We start from the raw sequence: 23,694 nt of genomic DNA, 5'->3' as shown, positions 1-23,694 counted from the left end.
CGGTATTACATGGCATTTAACCATATTTCCAAGTCCGGTGTTGTAAATTTTCTCTTTGACAGCATTACAAAACGACTTCATGGAATGGACAGTTCCTTCGAAAGTGTTGGAAAACCACCGAATTTGCCGCAAATTAGCAATTAAATCAACTGCTCCATTGATTTTTTTCGTTTTTGTGCATTTATTTTCCTTTTGCTTGTGGGCTAGCGCATAGTTTTGCTTACTGGTAACACTATGACGTAGATATATAGCTCACTTGCTCCCACTACATTAAAAACGAAGTAAGAACTGAAATAAAAATATCCGACCGCTGGTTAAATGCCCTACAAGACATTATCCCACAGATTACAAATGTATACGATACCACCCCCCTTTTCCCCCAACACACCGTATATTGCATTAATCTGGCCATTTAACAGCATCGAGGGAAAGAGATGACACATTTGGATGGAAAATTATGTAACAATATTTTATGCTCGTTAATGAAGTAGTAAAGCTAATAATTGAAAGAAAAATTCAGCAAAGCAGCTGGTTTTGTTCTTTGGTTACCCTGTGTGTGAGTGTTTTTTTTTTTTTTTTTTTTTTTTTTTTGGTCCACCATTACCATGATTCACATTCAGTCTGTTGATTTCTTATTGAGTTGCACCAAAAGCAGAGTATGCAACCTAGGAGTGAGAACGCCAGTGTCCTGATAAAAATAAACAAGGAAATTGTTCTGTACCAGAGTTGTGTCAGAAAATTTATTTAAGAAGAGTGATGAAATTTCATTCAATGCTGTATGTCATATTTTCCAGCTTTCGTGTACTTCACTTACCTTTATTTCATATTCCTATCAGCATATGTTTAATTTCCTGTTTACTTTCAATTTAGTATACTATAAAAAGCTGGTGCCCTCGCTCTCTCTCTCTGCCGCAAACACATTCAGTTTTTCTTCTCTATTTTGAAGCACATAGTATCTGACTAATGGTGGAATATTTCTCAAAAATTAAGCTTTTGAATAAAAGACGAAACTGTTCTTTCATGTTGCATAGTAACACACGAGAACTATATTTCAGTTTAAAAGAAACAAAGTGGCCACAAATTACACAGGTGTGAGCATTGAGAAATGTGTAAAGAGGAAGAAATCCTAACTTCTAAATATTTTCTGAAGTTCAGCACTGTAATAAAAAATGGCCATTTTTCCATCTGTGGATTTAAATAGCCCTTTATGTGCATAAATACACAAAAAATGACACACATTTCGCATAGATAATAACAGATTTAAAACATTTATTCAAAATGCTACCAGGAATGTTATAGCACGACTAAGCATTCATGTACACAAATTTTTTCTCCTCACGTGTATATATTTTTGCACCTGTAACAACAACAGTAATTCACATTGCTATTACAAATAAACAGATAGTGAAATCCCAAAAAAATCCGTGTAATATTATAAGTTACGAAGTCTGCAAATGACATAAGCAAATGGCAGTATTCCCAGATCACGTGACAATCCCAGGTTAATGTAGACAACATGGGTAGAACCCATTGCTCACTCCAGAGACCTTTATACTCCATGATCACAATCTAAAACAAGTTTCCGCTGTCCCGTGATGCGTCATGTCTGGTGGTGGGGGTATTCGTGTGCAAGTTTTCGTAGCTAAACTTTCATATCTTTGTATGTTCTTTGCAGTGGAAGTGCGCGCGACATTCAGTGTAGAGCTTCCAGGAAGAGGAGCTTTGGTGTTTACTGTGGTCTGTCAGTTTCGAGTCGGTTCAACAGTTGGTAATACGGTATTGTTGTTGGGAGTTAGGCACATACGCCCAGACAATGGGTTTGTGAACGTTTGGAAGCCGTTCGTTTCTTGCGACGCAATGAAACTTCTTGGGTTTGTGGAAGTGGTTAACCACCAACATAATGTACCGGTCAGCCGATCCCGACACTCAACGTTGACTATATTCAGAGACAAAGATGAGGCAGTAATGTTAGTTCAGCAGCCATCGAATAAAAGAGGACAAAGATACAAGGTATAACGAAATAATACTTTGTTTATATCTATTAAATTGCCATATTACCTTTCTCGTATTATGAAGAACGAATAATCTTAGGTACTGGTATGTACGTTTCTCCTGATCTGTATTGGTGTTTTGTTCTAATCATCCCTGCGTGGTGGAGGGGGTTACATTTGAAGTTAAATCTGTAATGAAATTCATAATCCCCGGTTTGTAACCATTCCGCTGTCGAATACATTTTTTTAATTTATTTTCAGTTCTTTCGTGTGGTCAGTAATCCGACGAGTTCCCCAAACATTATACGCAGATATAAAATTATCTTACAATACTGCATTTGAACATGACAAATAGCTGTACGAATAGTCTTAACAGTAGTTGGCTGAACATAAAGATTGATAATAATAATATACATACGCACATACATAGATACAGTGACGTTGCGGTAGTAAACTGTGGATGACTATAGTAATAATAAAAATAAATCATTTTTAGAAACTAGCTGTGGATTGAAATATCAGTAGTTAAATATCTAGGAAATATGAATTAACATCCCGCCAATTTAAAGTGCAGTAAGTAAATACAAACATGTAATATCGGCAAAGATTTTAATTTCATTCTGAATAATTCTGCTTCATATGTTCGTATAGTAGTAGCTGACAGATTGCTATTCCCATATATGACCATTCATGTTTGGACTGTAGCCTGTTATTCTTAAATTAGTTGTATATTTGAAGTCATTGCACGCCCTTCTAATGTTGTGATGAACATTGCTGCACTTGCATGCACCTCCTTGATTTTGTACAAAAATGTGTTTAGTTAATGTAAACGACAGAAATACATTGTAAGATGTTTTTTTAATAGTGCTCAATCACTGGCCTGCATATCACATTCTGATTACCGTTTTCTGTGATAGTGATGATAACTTCGCCCATAGACTGGTCAATCTGCAATAATAATTTAATAGTAAGGTGTTTGTTTACAGCACAGCCCCATAATTCCAAACCACAATTGAGATATAGATAAATTGTGCCATAATATACGATTTTCAATGTTTTGCTGGTGATTTTGTTCGATAACATGTTGAACAGATATAAGCCACTGCTAGTTTTGCTGCATAGTTCATATGGTTTACCCATTGAAGGTTTTTATGTAGACAGGTAGTAAGGAATTTAACATTGACACTGTCTGTTGTTGAGATACTGCAGTTATTGCCCAGTTCTATTTGATTTGACTGTTTTAACTGTTAGTATTGGGGATTTTCTTGATTTAGTGTTTAAGCCCGGATGAATAAAATTGCGGTTGCATCTGCCATACCATGAGTTGCAGCAGATTTCAGTCCATTACTGTTTTTACCATAAAATGAAGAGAGATTCGTTGTCAGCATAGCTTATGGTGTATGAATTGGAAGTTTAGAAATATCATTAACATACACCACAAATAGAAAAGGATCAAAAATAGAATCTTTGGAAACATCTGATGTTACTTTATCACTGGTGGACCAGAAATTCATAATCTTATAATCCACTTGGCAGCAGAGTTTTGTACACTGCATTTGAATCATTAAGTAGGTGCACAGTATGTGCATGGATGAGTTATTATGTTATCAGTTTCTTCGGCAGAAATTCATGGTTAACTGTGTCAAATACTTTTGAAAGGTATAAATATATGCCTGTTGGCTGGATACCTTTAAGAAGCCATGCTCTTAATGTAGAAAATCAATAAATTCGATAGTTGTACTGCAGTCTTTCCTGGAACCATCCTGTGTTTTTATTAGCAGTTTGTTTCATGTGGGGTGAAAGTAAAACTATTTCAAATACCTCATTAAAAGTGGGAGCAATGAAATTGTCAAAATAATTGAAGCCTTAGATACTGCCTGACTAATCTGATCTAATCTCAAACTGGTGATGATAACCAACTCTTCGAAATCCAATATGTGAGATACACTTCTCATAAAAAGAATTATTGTTCTATTTTCATCACTTTTGTTGACCAGCTTAGCCTAGACCATGGGATATACTACAGTGTGTCACTGTAACATAGCTCACAGAAATAATACTGACACAAAATAAATACTGGCAGCATGCTGTTTTCACATGAACGACATCACACGCTACATCATCGTTGTATCGGGATAAAGCCAACATCTGGTACCGGTAGGCTCAATTAACCCTAACTTTCCTTGTTTCCCATTTTGTGGATGGTTTGACTACACTTGTTTGTAAGCAACTTGAATAGATGTAATTTCAAATGTTGCAGTTGATGGTATCAATGAGTTGTTTTGCTGTTTGTGACATACATGTCTTAACTACAGCACGTAACATACAATCTCACCCCACTAATGATCTGTTCTCTAAGAACTGCTTTTAACACTTAACGTTCATGAAGCCTCTTCAGACATAAAATCTGCTACTTGGGTGACATATTTTGGTATCAATTCATGTAAATCATTAAGCTGTAGTGCACTATATGTTGCAGAGATAAAATATTTAAAAGAATGTTACATATGATGTTTGGGTCCATCATGAGTTTGCCTTCACATCTGTATGTTGGTCATTATCTCTAGTGACAAAGGTTTCTCAGTACTTATCACTTAGTTTCCAGGAAGCTGTACTTGTATTGGGACATAGTAGTATTTCACTGCTGTGAACTGTTTTAGAAAATTTGGAAGTTCTGACTTAAATGTATTTTTTAGCTGCCTCCTATTTTTGCATGAAAAACTGTTAAATTTGTTGATTTGTATAGCACATCCATATAATGAGTGTTCTGCCTAAACTTGATCAGTTTGGCTAGCTTTTGTAGTCTGATGTTATTTTCACTTTAAATGCATATTAGAATTTTCTGTCTTTCTTAAACCCTTTGGGCACAACTCTAAGATTCCTGACTTTGGGGACTGTGCATATGACAGATGCAGATCTAAGTGTCTCAGTTTTAGTGCACTGAATGTAATCCTATTCCTTCACAGGAATGCGTAGAAAGAGAATGTACAAACTGATAAAGCATGTCTACACCCCTTGGAGGGCTCTCAGCTATTTGTATGTCATTTATTTATTCGTGTTCCATAGATCTGGTATACAAAAGAATTGCATGGATATGGAACAAGTCACAATATAAATTAACACAGTAGCCTGCTTGTATATACTAACATGTGTAAATTGCAATTGGTATATAAAAAACAAAGTATGTTAATAGTTACAGGCTTAGGCATTTTCTATGGTAAAACAGAGGTATAAAACAATAAAATAATAAATTACAATTTTACATATTACAAACTATACATTAGCAGGAATTTGATAGTGCCAATTGCCTGAACACGAATTCCCATACTGGTGTAGGATGTATTAAGTTACAAAGTGGCAATAGCAAATATTACAAGTAAACTATTACATCTAAGTTACAATGTTACATTAAAGAATTGATTGAGAGAGTAAAAAGCTTTTTCCAGAAGATATTCCTTCAATTTACTCTTAAATTTTGGCATTTCACTGGTAAGATTTTTTGTCAGATGGGAGTGCATTAAACACCTTTATGCTCGAGTAGTGTACTCCCTTTTGTATCAGACTCAAGTTTTGTTCTTGTGTCATAGTCATGGTAAGAAGTATTGGTTTTGTACATGTGTAAGTTCTTAGCTGAAAAGCATGTAAGGGATAAGATATGTTGTGAGGTCATTGTTAATATTTTGTGTGTTTTAAAAAGATTTCTGCATGAATGATTCCTGTTAACTCCACTTATAATTCAAATTGCTCTTTTCTGAGTTACAAATGCTTTATTTGCCATTGGTTGGTTACCCCAGAATATTAAGCCATTGGATAACAATGAATGGAAATAGCCAAAATAAGCAGCCTTAACAGCATCACTATTAGCAGTTATTGCTATAATACGTAGAGCGTAAGTTGCTGAACTAAGTCTTTTTCTCAAGTCCAAAATATGGCAAGACCAATTTAATTTATTGTCAATGTGGAGGCCTAAAAATTTTGTTGAATAAACTTGATGTATATCTTGATCATTACAGCTTAGACTAATGTCATCCTGAACTTTGTGAGGCCCACAGAAATGTATGAACAGTTTTTTTTTTTTTTAAGTTAGGCCGTTGCATCTGAACCACTTATGGAGGTCATGGAACACCAAATTGGCGGATGATGCAATATCATTTTCAGGTGTTTTTTCCATTACAGGGGATGTATCATCTGAGGAAAGAGTAAATTTGATGGTAGGCTAGAACAGTGAGGAAGGTCATTAATAAAAATAAGAAAGAGCAAAGGGCCAAGCACCCAACCTTGTGGCACTTCTACACTAACTGTTCCCCAGCCAGATGAAGCTATTGAGCCATCTTCATGATTCAGCAATACCCTCTGCTTTCTGTCAGTCAGGTATGATCTGAGCCACATTCCCACTGTGTCAGTTAAACCATAATAGGCTGCTTTTGAAAGGAGGATTTCATGGCCCACACCGTCAAAGGCTTTGCTTAAGCCGCAAAAAATATCAACTGAAGCCAATTTATTGTTCAGTGCTTCTAGAACTTTATTGGTAAAGGATAATATGGCATCATCAGTTGACAGGCCTCATTGGAAACCAAATTGGCATTGACTAAGAGTCTTGTGGAAATTCAGGTGTTCTACAATTCTCCTATGCATCAGTTTCTTGAGAACTCTGGAGAATCATGTTAAAAGGGATATAGGGAGGTAGTTAGAAGCATCAGTTTTTCCCCCCTTCTTGAACAGTGGTTTCACATCGGCATACTTCATTCTATCAGGGACAATACCTTGTCTAAGGGATTCATTAAATATATGGCAAAGTATTACACAAATGGCATTATGACAATGTTTAAGTACCTTAGTGGAGATATTATCAAAGCCAGATGACATTTTAGTTTGCATTTTAGTGATGATCCTTTTCACTTCACTGACTGTAACTGGGGCTATGAGCATTTAATTAATTTTGCACAGACCAGATCCTTTCAGAAGGTCCATAGCCTTGTTGACTGAACCCCTACAGCCAGTTTTCTTAGAAGCTGCTAGAAAGTGCTCATTTAAGACTGTTGCAACTGCATTCGTTTCTTTAATTAAATTACCACACTGTCTTATTTCTATTCTGGATACACTCTCCTCCTTTTTTCCCAGCTCCCTTTTGATGACATCCCAGAGGGTTTTTATTTTGTTGTTAGAGTTGTCTATTCCACTTTTAATATGTAAGGTTTTGGAGCACTTCATAATTCTTTTTAGGATTTTACAATATAATCTGTAGTGTTCTTTTATTGCAGGATCTTCAGAACATCGTTGTGACATATATATAATCATTTTTTGTATTAGATGAAATTTTTATCCCTTTTGTAATCCAGGGTTTGATTTTGCAATTCTGGGGGTTAATTTTAATAGTTTTCATGTGAAATACTGCTTCAAAGAGGGACATGAATTCATCTGTGAATAGGTTGAATTTAATATTAACATTTCTTTCTTTGTATATTGGGCTCCAGTCAGTCTGCTGCAAGAGCTGATTGAAATTTTCTAAAGTGTCCACATTGATTGTTCTGAAGGACCTAAAAACTGGTTTATATTTTTTAATGCCAGAACATAAGTCATTAAGAGTTAGCAACTGCCCAGGGTCTGACAGACCATTAAGAATTTGACATATACTACTAAGACTACTACTAAACTTATCAATAAATGTTCCAATTCTCTTCTACTGGTGTTGCCTGTAAGGAAGTTTACATTAAAGTCACCCATAATGACTAACTGCTTAGCCCTTGAATATATTTTTACCAAAACTGATTCAAGCTGTTTTAAGAAAATGCAGATTTTTCCCTGCAGGAGCCCTATAAATTGTTACCACTGTAATAGACTTATTATCAGCAAAATTTCAGATCCACATGCTTCAAAATTAAAATCTTCACAATACATACCTAAGTCAAGTGATTTAGGAGGTATACCCTCTTTGACACAAATTATAGATCCACCTTTCTCTCTGTTTGATCTACAGTTACTATCAGCTAAAGCATAACCTTCCAGATGGGGCATCAGTATGGCAGACCTTACATGGTGGGATGAGCACAGTGCCCCAACCTATTGCAGCACCTACTTCCTTTTCTGTACTGCAATCTCTCATCTCTTGCCTATTCTTCCTTCTCTTACCCTTTCTCATGGTGGCAGCTTTTGATATTGACCTTTCTATTCCTAAGGTTCTGCTCTCCTTTGTAGGAATATTCTTTCATTCATGTGCTTCATGCTAAGGCTCACTATCAAATCAAACGTAGTAAGAATGGGTGCTGGATCTCCTCATTGGTAATATATGTTGCTTCATGCCAGGTAAGGACTAAACTCTGTTGTCTTCTGGGATGCCAGAGATCTACAACTCTTCAGGGCTGACAGAGATATACAACTGTCCAAGATAGTCTTGATTTTGACACATAGGATCTTGCTGAACACCTTGTGACCAACATTGCAATGGTGTCGGTGTCTTCTTCTTGCGCAGCTGTCTTGTGGATGTGTAAGTGATAAATTCAAGACATCCCCCTCTCCTTTACCCCTCGGCATGTCAAATCACGTAATGAACCTTACAGGCTCTCACCTTGTCTCACATTATGGCTCTGGGCTCTGATTCAATTCACAATCAGGTCTTATAGCATCTGACTGGTACTCAATGGCTCCATCTCCTCAGAGTCTTCTTTCATATTTAGTTCGGCATTGTCTTCTTTTCACATTGGTGAGATGTTATCATAATTCAGATTCCTAAATCTGGACAAAAACCCAACATCCATTGACAGTTACCAACTGATTACACGAACATGCTCTGCAAACTGCTTGAAAGGATGGTTGCTCACCAAGTATGCTCTGTTCTTGAATCTCAGGGTCTTTTGTCCCTGAATGAGTGTGGATTCCAGGAGGGGCAATGCACAAGCGACCATCTAAGTAGGTTGGAAACGGCAATCTGAAAGGCTTTTTCTAAATGCCAACTCCTCGTTGCTGTCTCTTTTTATCTACATAAGGCATACGGCACCTACTAGTGCCATCATGTTTTATGTACCCTGCATGACTGGGGATTTTGAGGTACCCTACCAAATTTTTATTCATCAGTTTTTATCCCACTGGATGTTCTGGATTAGAGTTGCTACTTCACTCAGTTCCAAGAGAACAGCGCCTCAATGGGCTCCGTTCTGAATTTCACACTCCTCCTCATCACCGTCAATGGGCTGGTGACCTCTGATGGACTACTGGTCACCACTGGGTATATGTCAGTAACTTCTGCATTTGATACCGCTCCCACCCTGTATCCACAGCTGAATTCCAGCTCCGAGGTGGCATCCAATGGGCGTCTTCTTGGACCCTTACCCATCGTTTCCAGTTCTCTCCTGCAGAAATGGGGGTTGTGAATTTTTTTCGTCGTACAATGCCTGACCCAGAACTGTACTTTGGGCACACAGTGGCTGAACATTGTTGCAAAGTTTCTATTTTTACGTACAAGAAGCTAACTGGGTTCTCCCATATTCACTAAAGACTAGATGCATGTGAAAGTTAAATGCTCTTTGTTTCTTTGCCCATACCTCTTGCAGTGCAGAATGTGCTACTGTCCTTCGTATCTCCCGATCGGTGGTACAATCCCACTTTCACTATTGTTGCCAAGTTTGTGCTCGGTGGCCCCTTTGGCTCTGAAACTGTTAGACACAGTTCCTCAGTATGGAGTTTGACTGGCCACTGGTACCTTACAGAGTAGTCCAGACAGTCTTCTTGCCAAAGTGGGGCTCTTCTCTCCCCAGTTCCGATGTTACCAACTCTTGCGCATCTATGCAGTCACCAAGAACCTGAAGTCTCTGTCCCTCCCATGAGCAGTTGGTATCTATTGCTTTCAGTCCTTCAGAAGTATAAGGGTGCTACCGTCTTTTACAGTGACAGGTCTAAAACCATGGATTGGGTGGTTTATGCTTTTACATCTCCTGCCAGTCAGGAACATAATTCATTGCCAGGAACATGAGGTCTTTTTACAGCAGAGCTGATGTCTCTTTACAGAGCTCTCTGTTTTGTTACATGGATTTCCCTTGACTGCGTTTTAATATGTAGTGTCTCCAGACCATTTACTGATGTTACTCTTGTCACTCTGTGATATCTGCTATTCATGACCTCCTCTGTGAACTGCCTTCTAGGCTGATGTTCTCTGACTTGCAGTTCATGAATATCTTAGTGAATGAATGGGCTGACTGTCTAGAGAAGAAGCAAATAATACTTAATACTTAAGCTTCTCTGTAGTGCTCTCATGCCAGCTAAATAATCCTGTACTGAAATTTACTGCTCTTCTTTGGTTTGGTGAAACAATTATTTTGTAACCAACTTCTTTCATGAACAAAATTACATTTCCTTCTTTCAATGAATCTCAGCCAGGTATTTGCTTTTCCTACAATTAATTTTAAGTGTTCACTTCACTTTAGGTAGCTCAAAACAGTTACTCCTAGGTATTTTACTGTTTCCTGTGAGCTTTCCCCAATAGTGTAGTCAAACAATAATGAATCTCTTTACCTATTTATGTGCAGTATATCACATCTATGGCGTGAGTACTGAGGGACCTCCAGCACGTTTTGCTCAGCCACTATTGTATGTCAGAGGCGTAATAATTCTTCATGCCCTACATGGATTTCTTTCTGCTGTTAGATGTGTGGGAGGGGTTGTGTACTCACACACATTGTCAGGCTAGAGAAAAGGAGAAATTACCACATGCAGGGGTAGGTGACAATTCAGCAAATCTACTGGATGCAGAACATCATTGTTTAATGGACAACACACATTTTGCCAGGCGAGAAGACACTCTTCAGTGCCCTTCTGCCAAGAGAATTTCGGGAATGGTTGCAGACCCAACACATTGTCACACTGAAGCGAAGTGAGACTTTAGCAGAGGTGAAAGTGACAAGTGGACAACTCAACAGTGCATAGGACATCCATTCGTAACTGATGAAATGCAGTATTATAGGCAAGAGGAGTGTCTACTGCAATATTGTGCACGTGGTTATCCAACTGTTGGAATTGTGGGTGGTACAAAATGTTTGACAATGTTGATTAACAGTAATTTAATTGACCAGAAGAATAATATGAGGTTGCCATTCAGGTGTATGTACATGCCTGTGAGATAGCCCTGGAGAAAATAGAGAGATCGCTCTTGAGGGGAACTTGTCATCAAAACAAGGAAGGGTACTTGTCACTGAGCAGGGGACACTGCCTGGTAAGGAGTTGAGAGAGCTCACTTGGCTTTTGAGTGTCTTCCACCTTGCCATCAATGTGGACATCTTGCTTTGGCCACCACCAAAAACAAACCTCACATTCTAACTCCATGCTACCTCATGAACATGCTGCCAGCTGTCTGCAGTGCATTTTCAACTACGTTCAAATTAGCCCAACCATCGTTTACTAATTGCACTGCAGATACAGCATCCAAGTCTGCCTGACAATTCCATTTATCTCGTAGCAACCACAATTTAAAACCCTGAGAAGGTTGTTACTGATAATTGGCTAATTATTATTTCCATTTCAGTCATAATAGTAATTTGTAATCAAATACGGAGACTTACAAGCAGTCGTTCTTCCCACGCACAATTCGTGAATGGAACAGGGAAGGGGGGATCAGATAGTGGTACAATAAGTACCCTCCGCCACACACCGTAAGGTGGCTCGCAGAGTATAGATGTAGATGTAGATGTAAATTGTATTTGTACAGCTGTGATCCGAAAGCACTTTTATTTATAAAAATAATTGATTGTGATAAATTTCCACACATTCTTGCACCTGATGTTCGTAATTCTCTTATATAAACTGCAAATATCACACTCAAATAGTATTTAAGATACTGTGATTCATTTTATTTAATGTGCTGATGTTGCAGTAAAGTGCAGTTTAATGTAAGGAGCAGTCAAATGAATCACCTATTACAACGGGACAATGGAATGGTTCCATTCAGAAGTAATCACCACACATATTAAGACTTTGTCTCACTGGGAGATGACACGATCGATTTCTGTTTGTAGAATGCAGTTGGACACTGACAGGTCTGCATCCTGATTACTCTTGCACTTCTCATACAACTGAAACTGATGTCCATGTATGTCTTTCTCCAGGTCACCAAAGATATGGAAATCACACATGAAAGATCTGAGCTGTATGGAGGATGTTGCAGTGTTATCCAACCAAATAGCAAATTTGTCAGATTAGCAGTTTGGGGGTGGGTGTTATTGTACAACAAGATGGAGCTGTCTGACAGCATTCCTGGGTGTTTTGACTTTATAGCACGTCACAGTTCCTGCAAAGTGTCTTCATATTACTGACAAATAATTGGGGTTCTGTGCTCAAGAAACTCAACGATCAGAGGGCCCCTCCATTTGGAGGAGCAGCTCATCGTTGCCTTACCAGAATGTGTGGGAACAGCTTTGGATTTGTGTGGTGGGAGATATGTGGGATGTTTCCACTGTTTGGCCTTGCCATTTGCCCTTGGGCTGTCGAATTGCTCTCAGACTGAATCATCCTGTTGCACGATAATGCTCACCCCCACACTGCCAGTCAGAGGGACACTGTAGTCGAAGGAGGTGGTCATCATTGCCTTACCAGAACTTTTGTGAACAGTTTTGGAGCTCTTTGGTGGGGGATATGTGGGATGTTTCCGCTGTTTGGCTTTGCCGTTTGCCCTTGAGCTGTTGGAATGCTGTCAGACGGAATCATCCTGTTGCAGTCAGGTGAAGGCTACACATCAGCGATTTGTTTGGGAAACAGTGTAACGTCCTCCATACAGCCCAGATCTTTCACCTTGTGATTAACTTATCTTTAGTGACCTGAAGTAAGACGTGTGGACATCAGTTTCAGTTGGACAAGGAAGCGCAAGGGTGGGTGCGGTTGTGGATACATCAGCGACCAGTCACATTCTGCAAAACAGAAATTGATTGTCTCGTCTCACAGTGGGATAAATGTCGTAATGCATGTGCTGATTACTTTTGAATGGAACCATTCCGTGGTCCCTTTGTGGCGAATGTTCGGTTTTTGTTTGACTGCCCCTCATATACTGTAATCATGAAATGCTAAAAATTTAACCATTACAGTTGCCAGTCTCAGCACCAATCATCGATCCTCCATAAGTCGTCCTGCATTTTGTTACCACCTCTGTACACAATAGCACCATCTGTGAAAACCCTCATGGAGCTTCGAATGTTATCCACTGTATTATTTTTGTATATTGTAAGCAGTAATGACACTATAACACTTTCTTGTGGTACTCCAGAAATTATCTTCACATCTGGAATGAAATTTTCACTCTTCAGCAGAGTGTGCGCTGATATGAAACTTGCTGGCTGATTGAAACTGTGCACCAGAGTAAGAATCGAATTCCAGTTCCCAAGTATTAGTCTCAGTCCAGTACACAGTTTTAATCTGCCAGATTGTTTCATATCGGTGCACACGCTGTTGTATAGTGAAAATTTCATTCTGGGAATGTCCCCCAGGCTGTGGCTAAGCTATGTATATGCAATATCCTTTCTTCAACAAATCCTAGTCCTGCAAGTTTCGCAGGAGAACCTCTGTGAAGTTTGGAAGGTAGATGAAGAGGTACTAGTGAAAGTAAAGCTGTGAGGATGGGTCATGGGTTGTGCTTGGGTAGCTCAGTCAGTAGAGCACTTGCCCATGAAAGGCAAAGGTCTTGAGTTCGAGTCTCAGTCCAGCACATTGTTTCAGACAGCCAGGAAGTTTAATCTTTACATCAGTCAGTTTCATCCTGTTAAGAATAATGTTTTGGGTTCTATCCCAAATCCAGTCACACATTTGGTCTGATACTCAGTAAGATCATATTGTGGTCACTAAATGACCGTGTGAAACTTATCAAATAAATTCCAGTAATCAAGATACAAAGCATCAATCTGTGTGCCTTTGTCTTTGGCACTCTGGATTTCATGGACAAACAGTGTGATGATTTTAGAAGATTATATGCTCGATATTTCACACAGTGTATGCTGTGTGGGCAATGGTCAGACTACTGTTACTGAACAGTGTTCACGTAGTGTATGGAAGGTATTTTCTGGGGTAACGTTGTAAAGGGGTAATGTTGTAAAGATAAGAACGGAAGACCATGAATGGAAAGTTCATATTACAAAGGGTATAAGAGAGGGACGCTGGCTTTCACTCCTACTGTTCAATCTATTCTGGGTGAATGAATGCCAAAATTATGATTTTCCAATGTAGTGAAAGTAGTGAAGGAATGCAGGACCTATTAAATGGAGTGAATGGTCTAAATGCATACACTATGGATTGAGAGTAAACCAAAGGAAGAAGAAAGTAATGATAAGAAGTAGAAATGAGTTTAGCAATAACATTAATGTCGAGAATGGGAACCTCCAATTAGTTGAAGTGAAGGAATTCAGCTACCTTGGAAGTAAAATAACATGACAGACAAAGAAAAGAGAGACTAGCCAAAAAAAGAGGGCATTCTTGGTCAAAAGATGCAGTAGCCATCAGAAAGATCGTGGGAGACACACATCGGCATGGCGTGTCATGGACGGTAGTTGCCGCAAGTAGAGTCCCGTCCACAAGAGGGCACGCGAGAATTCGGCCACGACCTCTGCCGGCGGAACAACAACAACAACTCAGTCAGCATGGGCTGTGCCCCTTCAGTTCACATCGGGCATGCCTAGGACACAGTCTCGGTCTACGCTAAGTGAAGTGCGACGTAAAACGTGTACAGTGTTACTACAAAAGAAGTCTACTAGTATGTAACATGGGCATTAATTTGAACAAGAAATTTCTGAGAATATATGTCTGGAGCATAGCATTTTTTGGAATTGAATCATGCTGTGGGAAAACTGCAGAAGAAGAGAACTGAACTGACAAGATAACGAATGAGGTGGTTCTCCGCAGAACTGATGAAGCAAGGAACATGTTGAAAATATTGACATGTAGAAGGTACAGGATGATAGGGCATGTACTAGACACCAAGGAGTGACTTCCATGGAACTTGAGTGAACTTTAAAAGTTAAAAACTGTAGGGGTAAGTTGAGACTGGAATATATCTAACAAATAACTGAGGAGCAAGCCACATAAAACTCGTGAAAAGGCTGTTGGAAAAAAAGCAATAATAAATAATTTTACACTTACCACAGTAGCGCAGCAGTATGCACTGGTGCTCATAGATGCAAAGTTTAATGTGTTTCTATCACTGGGATGGATGCTCAACACACAGTGGTGACTTGTAGCTAGTGTCTGCTACAATGAGGTCAAACTCTCAAACAGAAAGTTTTCTGAAATGGTCAGTAAGCCAGCCACAAACATTTTTGCGGAATTGATATTGGATGTTTATCCTGTTATGGGCAGTTCTGTAAGTGAAGTAAGTTATCTGTGTACTTCCATCAGATTTATACTTATAGCATAAAGACAAAATGGATTTAAAAAAGTGTGATTGAACTCTCAGCATCCTGACTTGGAGGCCGTGAGCTGCTCCAAAAATAACTGGAAAATAACAGGGCTGCTAGCTGTGCCATATGCCAGGCTCTGGTATTGGTATAATTCGAAGGGGGTGTTTCTCTGTGAGGATACGTTTGGAATCATCATCCAGTGGCAGTTGCAAGTAGGCTTCTGACTAGTTTATTTTTTGTTAAAAGTTGGCCCATGGAAAGCTGGAGTTCATCCTAATGGGCTACTAAGGTGTAGGTCTCAATAATAGACTGCAAATGTACAGATTTTTCAAAATCACCACAGTACTAGAAGTTGCTGTTAGGGTTTGTGACAATTATCAGTGGAGTGGATCATTCTCTAGAGGAGACAAGTGTGACAGCACCCAAGGACATAAGTCAATTGAGTTCTGCTTTGACTTGTTCCCGTAGAAATATTGGGATTGAATGGGCATGAAAAAAAAATGGGGGCACGACATTGGTTTCATTGTGATGTGAGCCTGGAAATTGATAGCCACACCCTAAATCTTCCAAAAACAACGAGGAGAGATTATGAGCAGAGGGCGCCCAGTTGTTGGTATGGAAGATGATCCGATACCAGATGCACTTCATTAGAAATAGAAAATCCAAAAATTTTAAAGGCATCTAACCCAAATAAATTTTTATTGTTGGCATCATCTACTGCTAGAAAGTTCAAAGGCTGAAAAACTGTTTTATACAGTGCGGGACTAGAAAATTGTCCCAATATGGGTGTTTGTTGTCGGTCGTAACTCACCAACTGATGAGAGATGGGGGACAATGTCAGTGATTTGAGGTCCTCATAAGTGTGAGAATTTAACGAAGTCACCGCTGCTCTCATGTCTACATGCATTTTTAACATATTGTCCATAACACATACTTCAATATAAATTTTGTTTCAGGCTACCATCACTTGGGAAATGCTGTTCATATCCATGTTCATCTCTGATGCAGGAGGTTGAGAGTTACTCAGAGAAGCAGTATGTCCTCTTTTTACAGTAGTTGCACATAGCTTAACGCTTTGGTCACACGGCCTGGTCGTGTTGAACAAACAAAAATGGCACAGAGAGAGAGAGAGAGGAGCAGGCAGCCACTGTTGTGATGCTGAATGCTGTTGCTGTTTAGCATGCTGCTGCCCCATGTGTCATGGAGACCGCTTGCTTCCCTAGATACTTCTGAAGACTGGGTAATTTTCAGAACCTATGTGAGAGAGGGATTTTCACATTGTAAAGCACGTTCACAAACTTCTCTATCAGGGGCCACTTTTATCTTGAACCACTGAATCAGTGTATTAGTCCTGGTGTGCTTCAGTAAGAAACTGGCAATGACAGCTAAGCCTGTGAAGTTCCATGGCCCAAGCTGTGTACAACTGAGGCAGCCACTTTTGACAACTGTAGAACTCAACATGAGCAGTAATAACATACGTAAATTTGCAGTTCTAAGTAGAAAGCAACTGACACATTTCATCAGAAGAGAGGCTGGCAGGTTCTTGAGGAGGAGCCACCTGACACAAAAGGTGATAAACATGAGGAGAAATCCATGACAGAAAGAAAGCCTTACATTGCGGTCAGTGACTCCAAAAGCTTGGAAATGTTGCCCAGTGCATTTTTCACACACGTCCCAATCTTCTTCAGTATCATTATATGGAGGAAATGGTGGGGGTTGCATCAATAGCGGTGAACACTGGCACATCAACGATGCTGCCAAATTGTTTAATGCCATGGAGAGGGCCTGCTCCTGGTTTGTGTGAGCTCACTGCTGTTCAACAAGAGATTTAAGAATTTCGTCCACTAACATATTTGGCATAGCAAACCAAGAAATGAAATGCACAGAGTAGAATAACACACTCGTTACCAAAAATATTATAAAATTGCATGACACAATATCAGAATTCCAAACAACAAACTTTTATTCCATTCCAACATGGAGGGGTATACTAAGACACTGAATGAAGTAGTGCTTAGTCCGAACACGTTTAACCGAGAAGTACTTCACGGCACAGTCTAATATGGAGCATACATCAGTGTGGCGAGGACGCTGGTGCTCCGGCTTTTATACAGCTGTTTGGTACACAGTGCAATGCCAATGCCAATGTGCAGCGGCTTCTTTAGGCCGGTCATGGAAGTGCCCACTGTTTAATTATGAGTGCATACTGTATAGAGTTACATCAGCAGCAGCTTCCAAAGCCTGATAGCAATCAGTGACTTCCAGCTGCTTACAAACTGCAAGTAACTCATTCTGTGTCAGTGAACAGCATTTGCATGGATACTGGAATGTGTTTGGTGCAATGTTTTTCTGAACGGTAAACAGTTAACTTCAAACTTATTTCATCTATTCTTTTTCAATTTCAGGATCAGTTGTACTGCAAGTTCCCTTCAAGAACCTAAGCTGTCATGGCGGCTTTGTTTGTTACATACTGCCTTTATATAAATTTGATCACCAAGATGTTCGTGGCAATCTGAGGACAGGTTCTATCCGTTCATGACAATCTGAGGATAGGTTCCACCCAAAATGTGTTGACTAAAGTCATTGGTTTATGAGCTGGTGACTTCTTACTTACTGACCAATACAGCAGTTGTGTTTTACTCCAATTGATGCCCAAGAAAGTGGTTTGTGTTACAATGAGAGGGAAATCTTTGATAAAATTTACAGATTCCATGAAGCTAACCTTGTGTCTCGAATTTTAGTTGAGGTTACACTCGCTAATAGATCCACATAATAAACTTGAAAACAGTATTAATTTATTACAGATACGGACTATATATGCTACTGTTGAAGGGGTAAACTAAATGAAACACAATATGAAAGTTATAAAATGCATAAAACACGGTATTATGCCACAGCCGTTGACTTTGTAAGAGTTACGTTTATATTGCAATTATAAACTTTTGTGCACTGGTTTAGTACTAACAGGTCAACAAGCTTCAAAATGTGTAAATATTGCTCTATTCGTAAGTGTACATCAATGTTGTCTCTTCAAAATATTACCCATTAGATATTATGCACTTACGTGAATACTTTTTTGATCCTGGAAATTCTTCAGGAATGTGCTCTTTGGGACAGCTTTGAGCTCTCTGTGACATGTTTCTCGTCTTCGCTTGCAAAATGACAGGCCTTTAAAGTACTCTTTATTTTTGTGAACAGAAAAATCACATGGGGCTATGTCTGGTAAATGGAACCAGGGAGGCTGGGCTTCATTATAGTATAGTTTTTGAGTTAGTAATACAAAAACAATCAAAAGTGTGAGCAGGTTTCATTACCATGATGTGAAAGCCATGAATTGTCTCGCCACAAACTTAGGAATTTTCTGATAGCCTCGTGCAAATGGCTGTTGTTGTGGTCTTCAGTCCTGAGATTGGTTTGATGCAGCTCTCCATGCTACTCTACTCTGTAAAAGCTTCTTAATCTCCCAATACCTAATGCAACCTACATCCTTCTGAATCTGTTTAGTGTATTCATCTCTTGGTCTCCATCTACGATTTTTACCTTCCACGCTGCCCTCCAATACTAAATTGGTGATCCCTTGTGCCTCGGAATATGACCTATCAAGCGATCCCTTCTCCTAGTCAAGTTGTGTCACAAACGTCTCTTCTCCCCAATTCTATTCAATACCTCCTCATTAGTTATGTGATCTACCCAACTAATATTGAGCATTCTTCTGTAGCACCACATTTCGAAAGGTTCTATTGTCTTCTTGTATAAACCATTTATCTTCCATGTTTCACTTCCATACATGGCTACACTCCATACAAATACTTTCAGAAACGACTTCCTGACACTTAAATCTATACTCGATGTTAACAAATTTCTCTTCTTCAGAAACGCTTTCCTTGCCATTGCCAGTCTACATTTTAAATCCTCTCTACTTCGACCATCATCAGTTATTTTGCTCCCCAAATAGCAAAACTCATTTATTACTTCAAGCGTCTCATTTCCTAATCTAATTCCCTCTGCATCACCCGATTTAATTCAACTACATTCCATTATCCTCATTTTGCTTTAGTTGATGTTCATCTTATCTCTTCCTTTCAAGACCATGTCCATTTCGTTCAGCTGCTCTTCCAGGTCCTTTGCTGTCTGACAGAATTACAATGTCATCGGCAAACCTCAACGTTTTAATTTCTTCTCCATGGATTTTAATTCCTACTCCGAATTTTTCTTTTGTTTCCTTTACTGCTTGCTCAATATACAGATTGAATAACATCAGGGATAGGCTACAACTCTGTCTCACTCCCTTCCCAACCGCTACTTCCCTTTCATGCCCCTCGACTCTTATAACTGCCATCTGTTTTCTGTACAAATTGTAAATAGCCTTTCGCTCCCTGTATTTTACCCCTGCCACTTTCAGAATTTGAGAGAGAGTGTTCCAGTCAACATTGTCAAAAGCTTTCTCTAAGTCTACAAACGCTAGAAACGTAGGTTTGCCTTTCCTTAAACTATCTTCTAAGATAAGTCGTAAGGTCAGTATTGCATCACGTTTTCCAACATTTCTACGTAATCCAAACTGATGTTCCCCGAGGTCGGCTTCTACCAGTTTTTCCATTCATCTGTAAAGAATTCACATTAGTATTTTGCAGCCATGTCTTATTAAACTGATAGTTTGGTAATTTTCACATCTGTGAACACCTGCTTTCTTTGGGATTGGAATTATTATATTCTTCTTGAAGTCTGAGGGAATTTAGCCTGTCTCATACATCTTGCTCACCAGATGGTAGAGTTTTGTCATGGCTGGCTCTCCCAAGGTTGTCAGTAGTTCTGATGGAATGTTGTCTACTCCCAGGGCCTTGTTTCGACTTAGGTCTTTCAGTGCTCTGTCAAACTCTTCACGCAATATCATATCTCCCATTTCATTTTCATCTACATCCTCTCCCATTTCTATAATATTGTCCACAAGTACATCGCCCTTGTATAGACCCTCTATATACTCCTTCCACCTTTCTGCTTTCCCTTCTTTGCTTAGAACTGGGTTTCCATCTGAGCTCTTGATATTCATACAAGTGGTTCTCTTTTCTCCAAAGGTCTCTTTAATTTTCCTGTAAGCAGTATCTATCGTACCCCTAGTGAGACAAGCCTCTACATCCTTACGTTTGTCCAGTAGCCATCCCTGCCAATGCAAATGGCATTGAACTTAAAAGGAGCACTTATTATTGATCTTTCAATCTTGTGACAAAAACTCATGGTGCACCATGCCATTAAACTCGAAGATCACAGTCAGCATAAACTCCACATTTAACCTCACTTGTTGAGCTTTTTTTTATTGTGTTGATGCTCCAGAATGCCTCTACTGGGATCATTTAACCTTAGTTCTATCACTGGTTGAGACATGTTTCAGTGATTGTGTGATTGTTGACTTCATTTAAGAATCCCTGAGCAACTTGTGCATTTGCTTCTGTTGTTCAAAATTCAACAGTTTGGGAAAAAATTTTGCTGACCAACATTGCATACCTTAAACATTTCAAAAGGTTTCATGGCAGGAGGTAGTTGACATTCAAGCATCATCAGACATCTCTGAATGTTATCTGACAATTGTTCATAATCACGTCTTGAACTTCTCCCACAATTTCATTGGTTGACTTGCTGGGTCGTTCAGGGTGCTAGTTGTCTTCTTCATCTTCACGACCTTCTTGGAAATTCTTATACCACTCATAAACTTTTGTTTTACTCATAGCAGACTCACCAAAAGCAATATTTTACGTTTATAAAACTTTTCTATCCTTTATTTCGTTCTTATAGCAAAATTTAATACAGATTCTGTGATCCATTACAAAAATTCTGTTACTTTTTGAACACACATGCACACTGCAGCAACGGGAAACAAGTATTTTTTCAGACAACTCTCAACAGATTAAGCATCCTGTATAGCTACCACTACGTGGATACTGTTCAGACATAATTTACAAATGCAACAATGAAAACATCGCCTAAAATGGGCTAATAAAACACACAAAATTACAAAAATTCTGTTACTTTTTAACACACATGCACACTGCAACAGTGGGAAACGATTTTCCAAACAAGAGATTGCTGCCAGAATTTGCAGAATAGACAACTGTGTCTCACGATTTGATTTAATACAAACTTTGTTAACACATTTTTAAACTTCTGATAATTGTCAGAATTATACATTTAGTTATGTTCGTACTAACTGAAATTAGGGAAGAATGATTACCTGAATGATGGTACTGCTGCCAAAATATGTAGTAAGCAGCTTACAACTGATATGTGGTACAACATTTGTGCGTCACTTTCGAATGTCCAAAAATACACAGCATATAATGGTACTCACTAGCCTTAGCAAAATCAATTGAAGATAATGGGAAAACAAACCAAAAGAGTAAGAATTTAGGAACATACCTATATATTCATCATGAAGTAACTGCCGATGTGGAGAAAACATATCAGGCTTATCAGGAAAATGATCTATTATATGGGCAGACTCCAGCAGCCCCAAGGCTGAGGTCCAGAAGAAGTTTTATCAAGACCACTGTAGTGTTACAAACAACAGCTACAGCAAGGAAACTTTGGTAAACCCTCGTCGCCAGTTTTGCAAACCCTTGCCGGGGAAACGGCTTCTGGTGCAGTACACTGCTAAGACACTTTAGAACCTACCACTATTAAATAGCTATGCAGCAGGGTCAGATAACAGAATAGCAGAACAAAGGTTCTACAACACTGCAACACATTAGTAACAAAGTCGCACAAATGAGTGAAAAAGGTTTACTTACCTTGGTGACTTGTTGAATAATGAATTTTTCAATACTGCATGTAATATAACACATCCCTGGCTGAAACTATCCCGTCTGGATGTGAGCAGGATTGGATTGTTTGGATTGGGGGGGGGGGGGGGGGTGTCACTCAGCTGCTTTTGATCTGGAGTTAGAAGACAAAGGAATAACCTCTAGAAGTGGTACTTCCTGTGGCTCTAGAAGTGGTACTTCCTGTGGATATCACCAACTGTGACTGTGAAGAAAGACACACCATGCAACACCTATTGGTCTGTCAACTATATCCTGCATCTTGCACAGAAGAGGATCTACCCCTGACTCCAAGCACCATTGATGTTGCAAGATTTTGGGCAACAGTAGTGTAGCTTAATTGTTCTTTCTGTCTTTTGTTTTTAATTGTATTGCATTGTATTGTTTTTGCATCTGACTTGAGTCAATGAATAAAACAAAAGAAGAACTGGAAGTCAGTCTGTTCACATATATCAACAAGTGAAACGCATGAACGCTGTACTTCACTGAATATGTGACACCTTCTACTGTAGAATGAATATGAATGCTGAGGATTGATTTATGCCATTCAAATTAATGAAATTCGTGAAGCATTAACAAAGCATGTCATCTACTTAGAATGACTAACAATGCTGCCACAGTTGCTGTTATTAAGGAAGTATCAGATAGCAGTTGCTAAAAAAGACTTCATGAATCAAAGCTTATAGTGCAGTAATCACGGAAGTTGTGAGCCTATACTTAAATTGGGACCATTAATGCAGAGTGCATTTATAGTATGGCTTCCATGAGGGGCCTCGCCAACCTAATCTTGATGAAATGTTCTGTCCTAAATTACTTTTCTTCACTCCCCACCTCCCCATACCACACCCCTTCCTGCCATTTCCTCTCTTGTATTTTTTCTCTGGAAATGTATGAGAGAGATTCAAAAACTCTAGCCAACCAAAAATGAACATTGCAATGTTATTAGTTGTACTCAAAATGGTGAAAAATCTTAAAGCATCAACACAGATTGTCTTCTGATTGGGGGGACATTAAAAAACATTTCAGGTTGCAGGTTTAGCTTAGTTATTCTTGTGCTGTTTCTTTCATTTACATTTTGGAAGGGGCTGGGCCTTAGGCAAAATAAATGGTAAAAGAGCACTTACGATGTTGTTGGCCTTTCTGTTGCATGCTGCTGTTGACAATGGTCCTCTTTATAAATTGTGGTAAGTGAACGTGACAAATCATTAATTGGATGTGGGTTGCCAATAACATTGTCATTCATAATATCCTATACTTTTTAAATGAAGTTTGCTGGTATTTTGTTAAACTATCTTCAGTTTAAGGTGTGCTATTAGGCCCCATCCTTACCACAACCCCAGACATCATGACGTTTTCAGAAAAACATGGTTGGATTGAGAAATTCTCATTAGCAACTATATACTATCAAAGAAGTGTATGCTGTCTTGTCTTCATGGACATCCAAAAGGCCTTTGATAGAGTGCAGTGGGATAAGCTGTTAGATATCTTGATAAAGAAGGAAGTAAAATGGAAGGAGAGACGATTGATTGCAAA

General features: G+C 38.9%; 1 protein-coding gene across 1 annotated transcript in view; it reads left to right on the top strand.

Annotated features, from left to right (window-relative positions):
- The first annotated feature begins 1,679 nt into the window (after window positions 1-1,679).
- Window positions 1,680-23,694, top strand: part of LOC126469777 (leucine-rich repeat protein 1) — a 120,918-nt gene continuing 98,903 nt past the window's right edge. The window contains exon 1 of the mRNA XM_050097014.1: window positions 1,680-2,010. Coding sequence (XP_049952971.1) covers window positions 1,858-2,010 — 153 coding nt within the window. The 5' untranslated portion in view covers window positions 1,680-1,857. The remainder of the gene's footprint in view (window positions 2,011-23,694) is intronic.

Source organism: Schistocerca serialis, chromosome 3 (genome assembly GCF_023864345.2).
Source record: "Schistocerca serialis cubense isolate TAMUIC-IGC-003099 chromosome 3, iqSchSeri2.2, whole genome shotgun sequence".
Classification (NCBI taxonomy): Eukaryota; Metazoa; Arthropoda; class Insecta; order Orthoptera; family Acrididae; genus Schistocerca; species Schistocerca serialis.
This window is presented reverse-complemented; position numbering and strand designations above follow the sequence as displayed.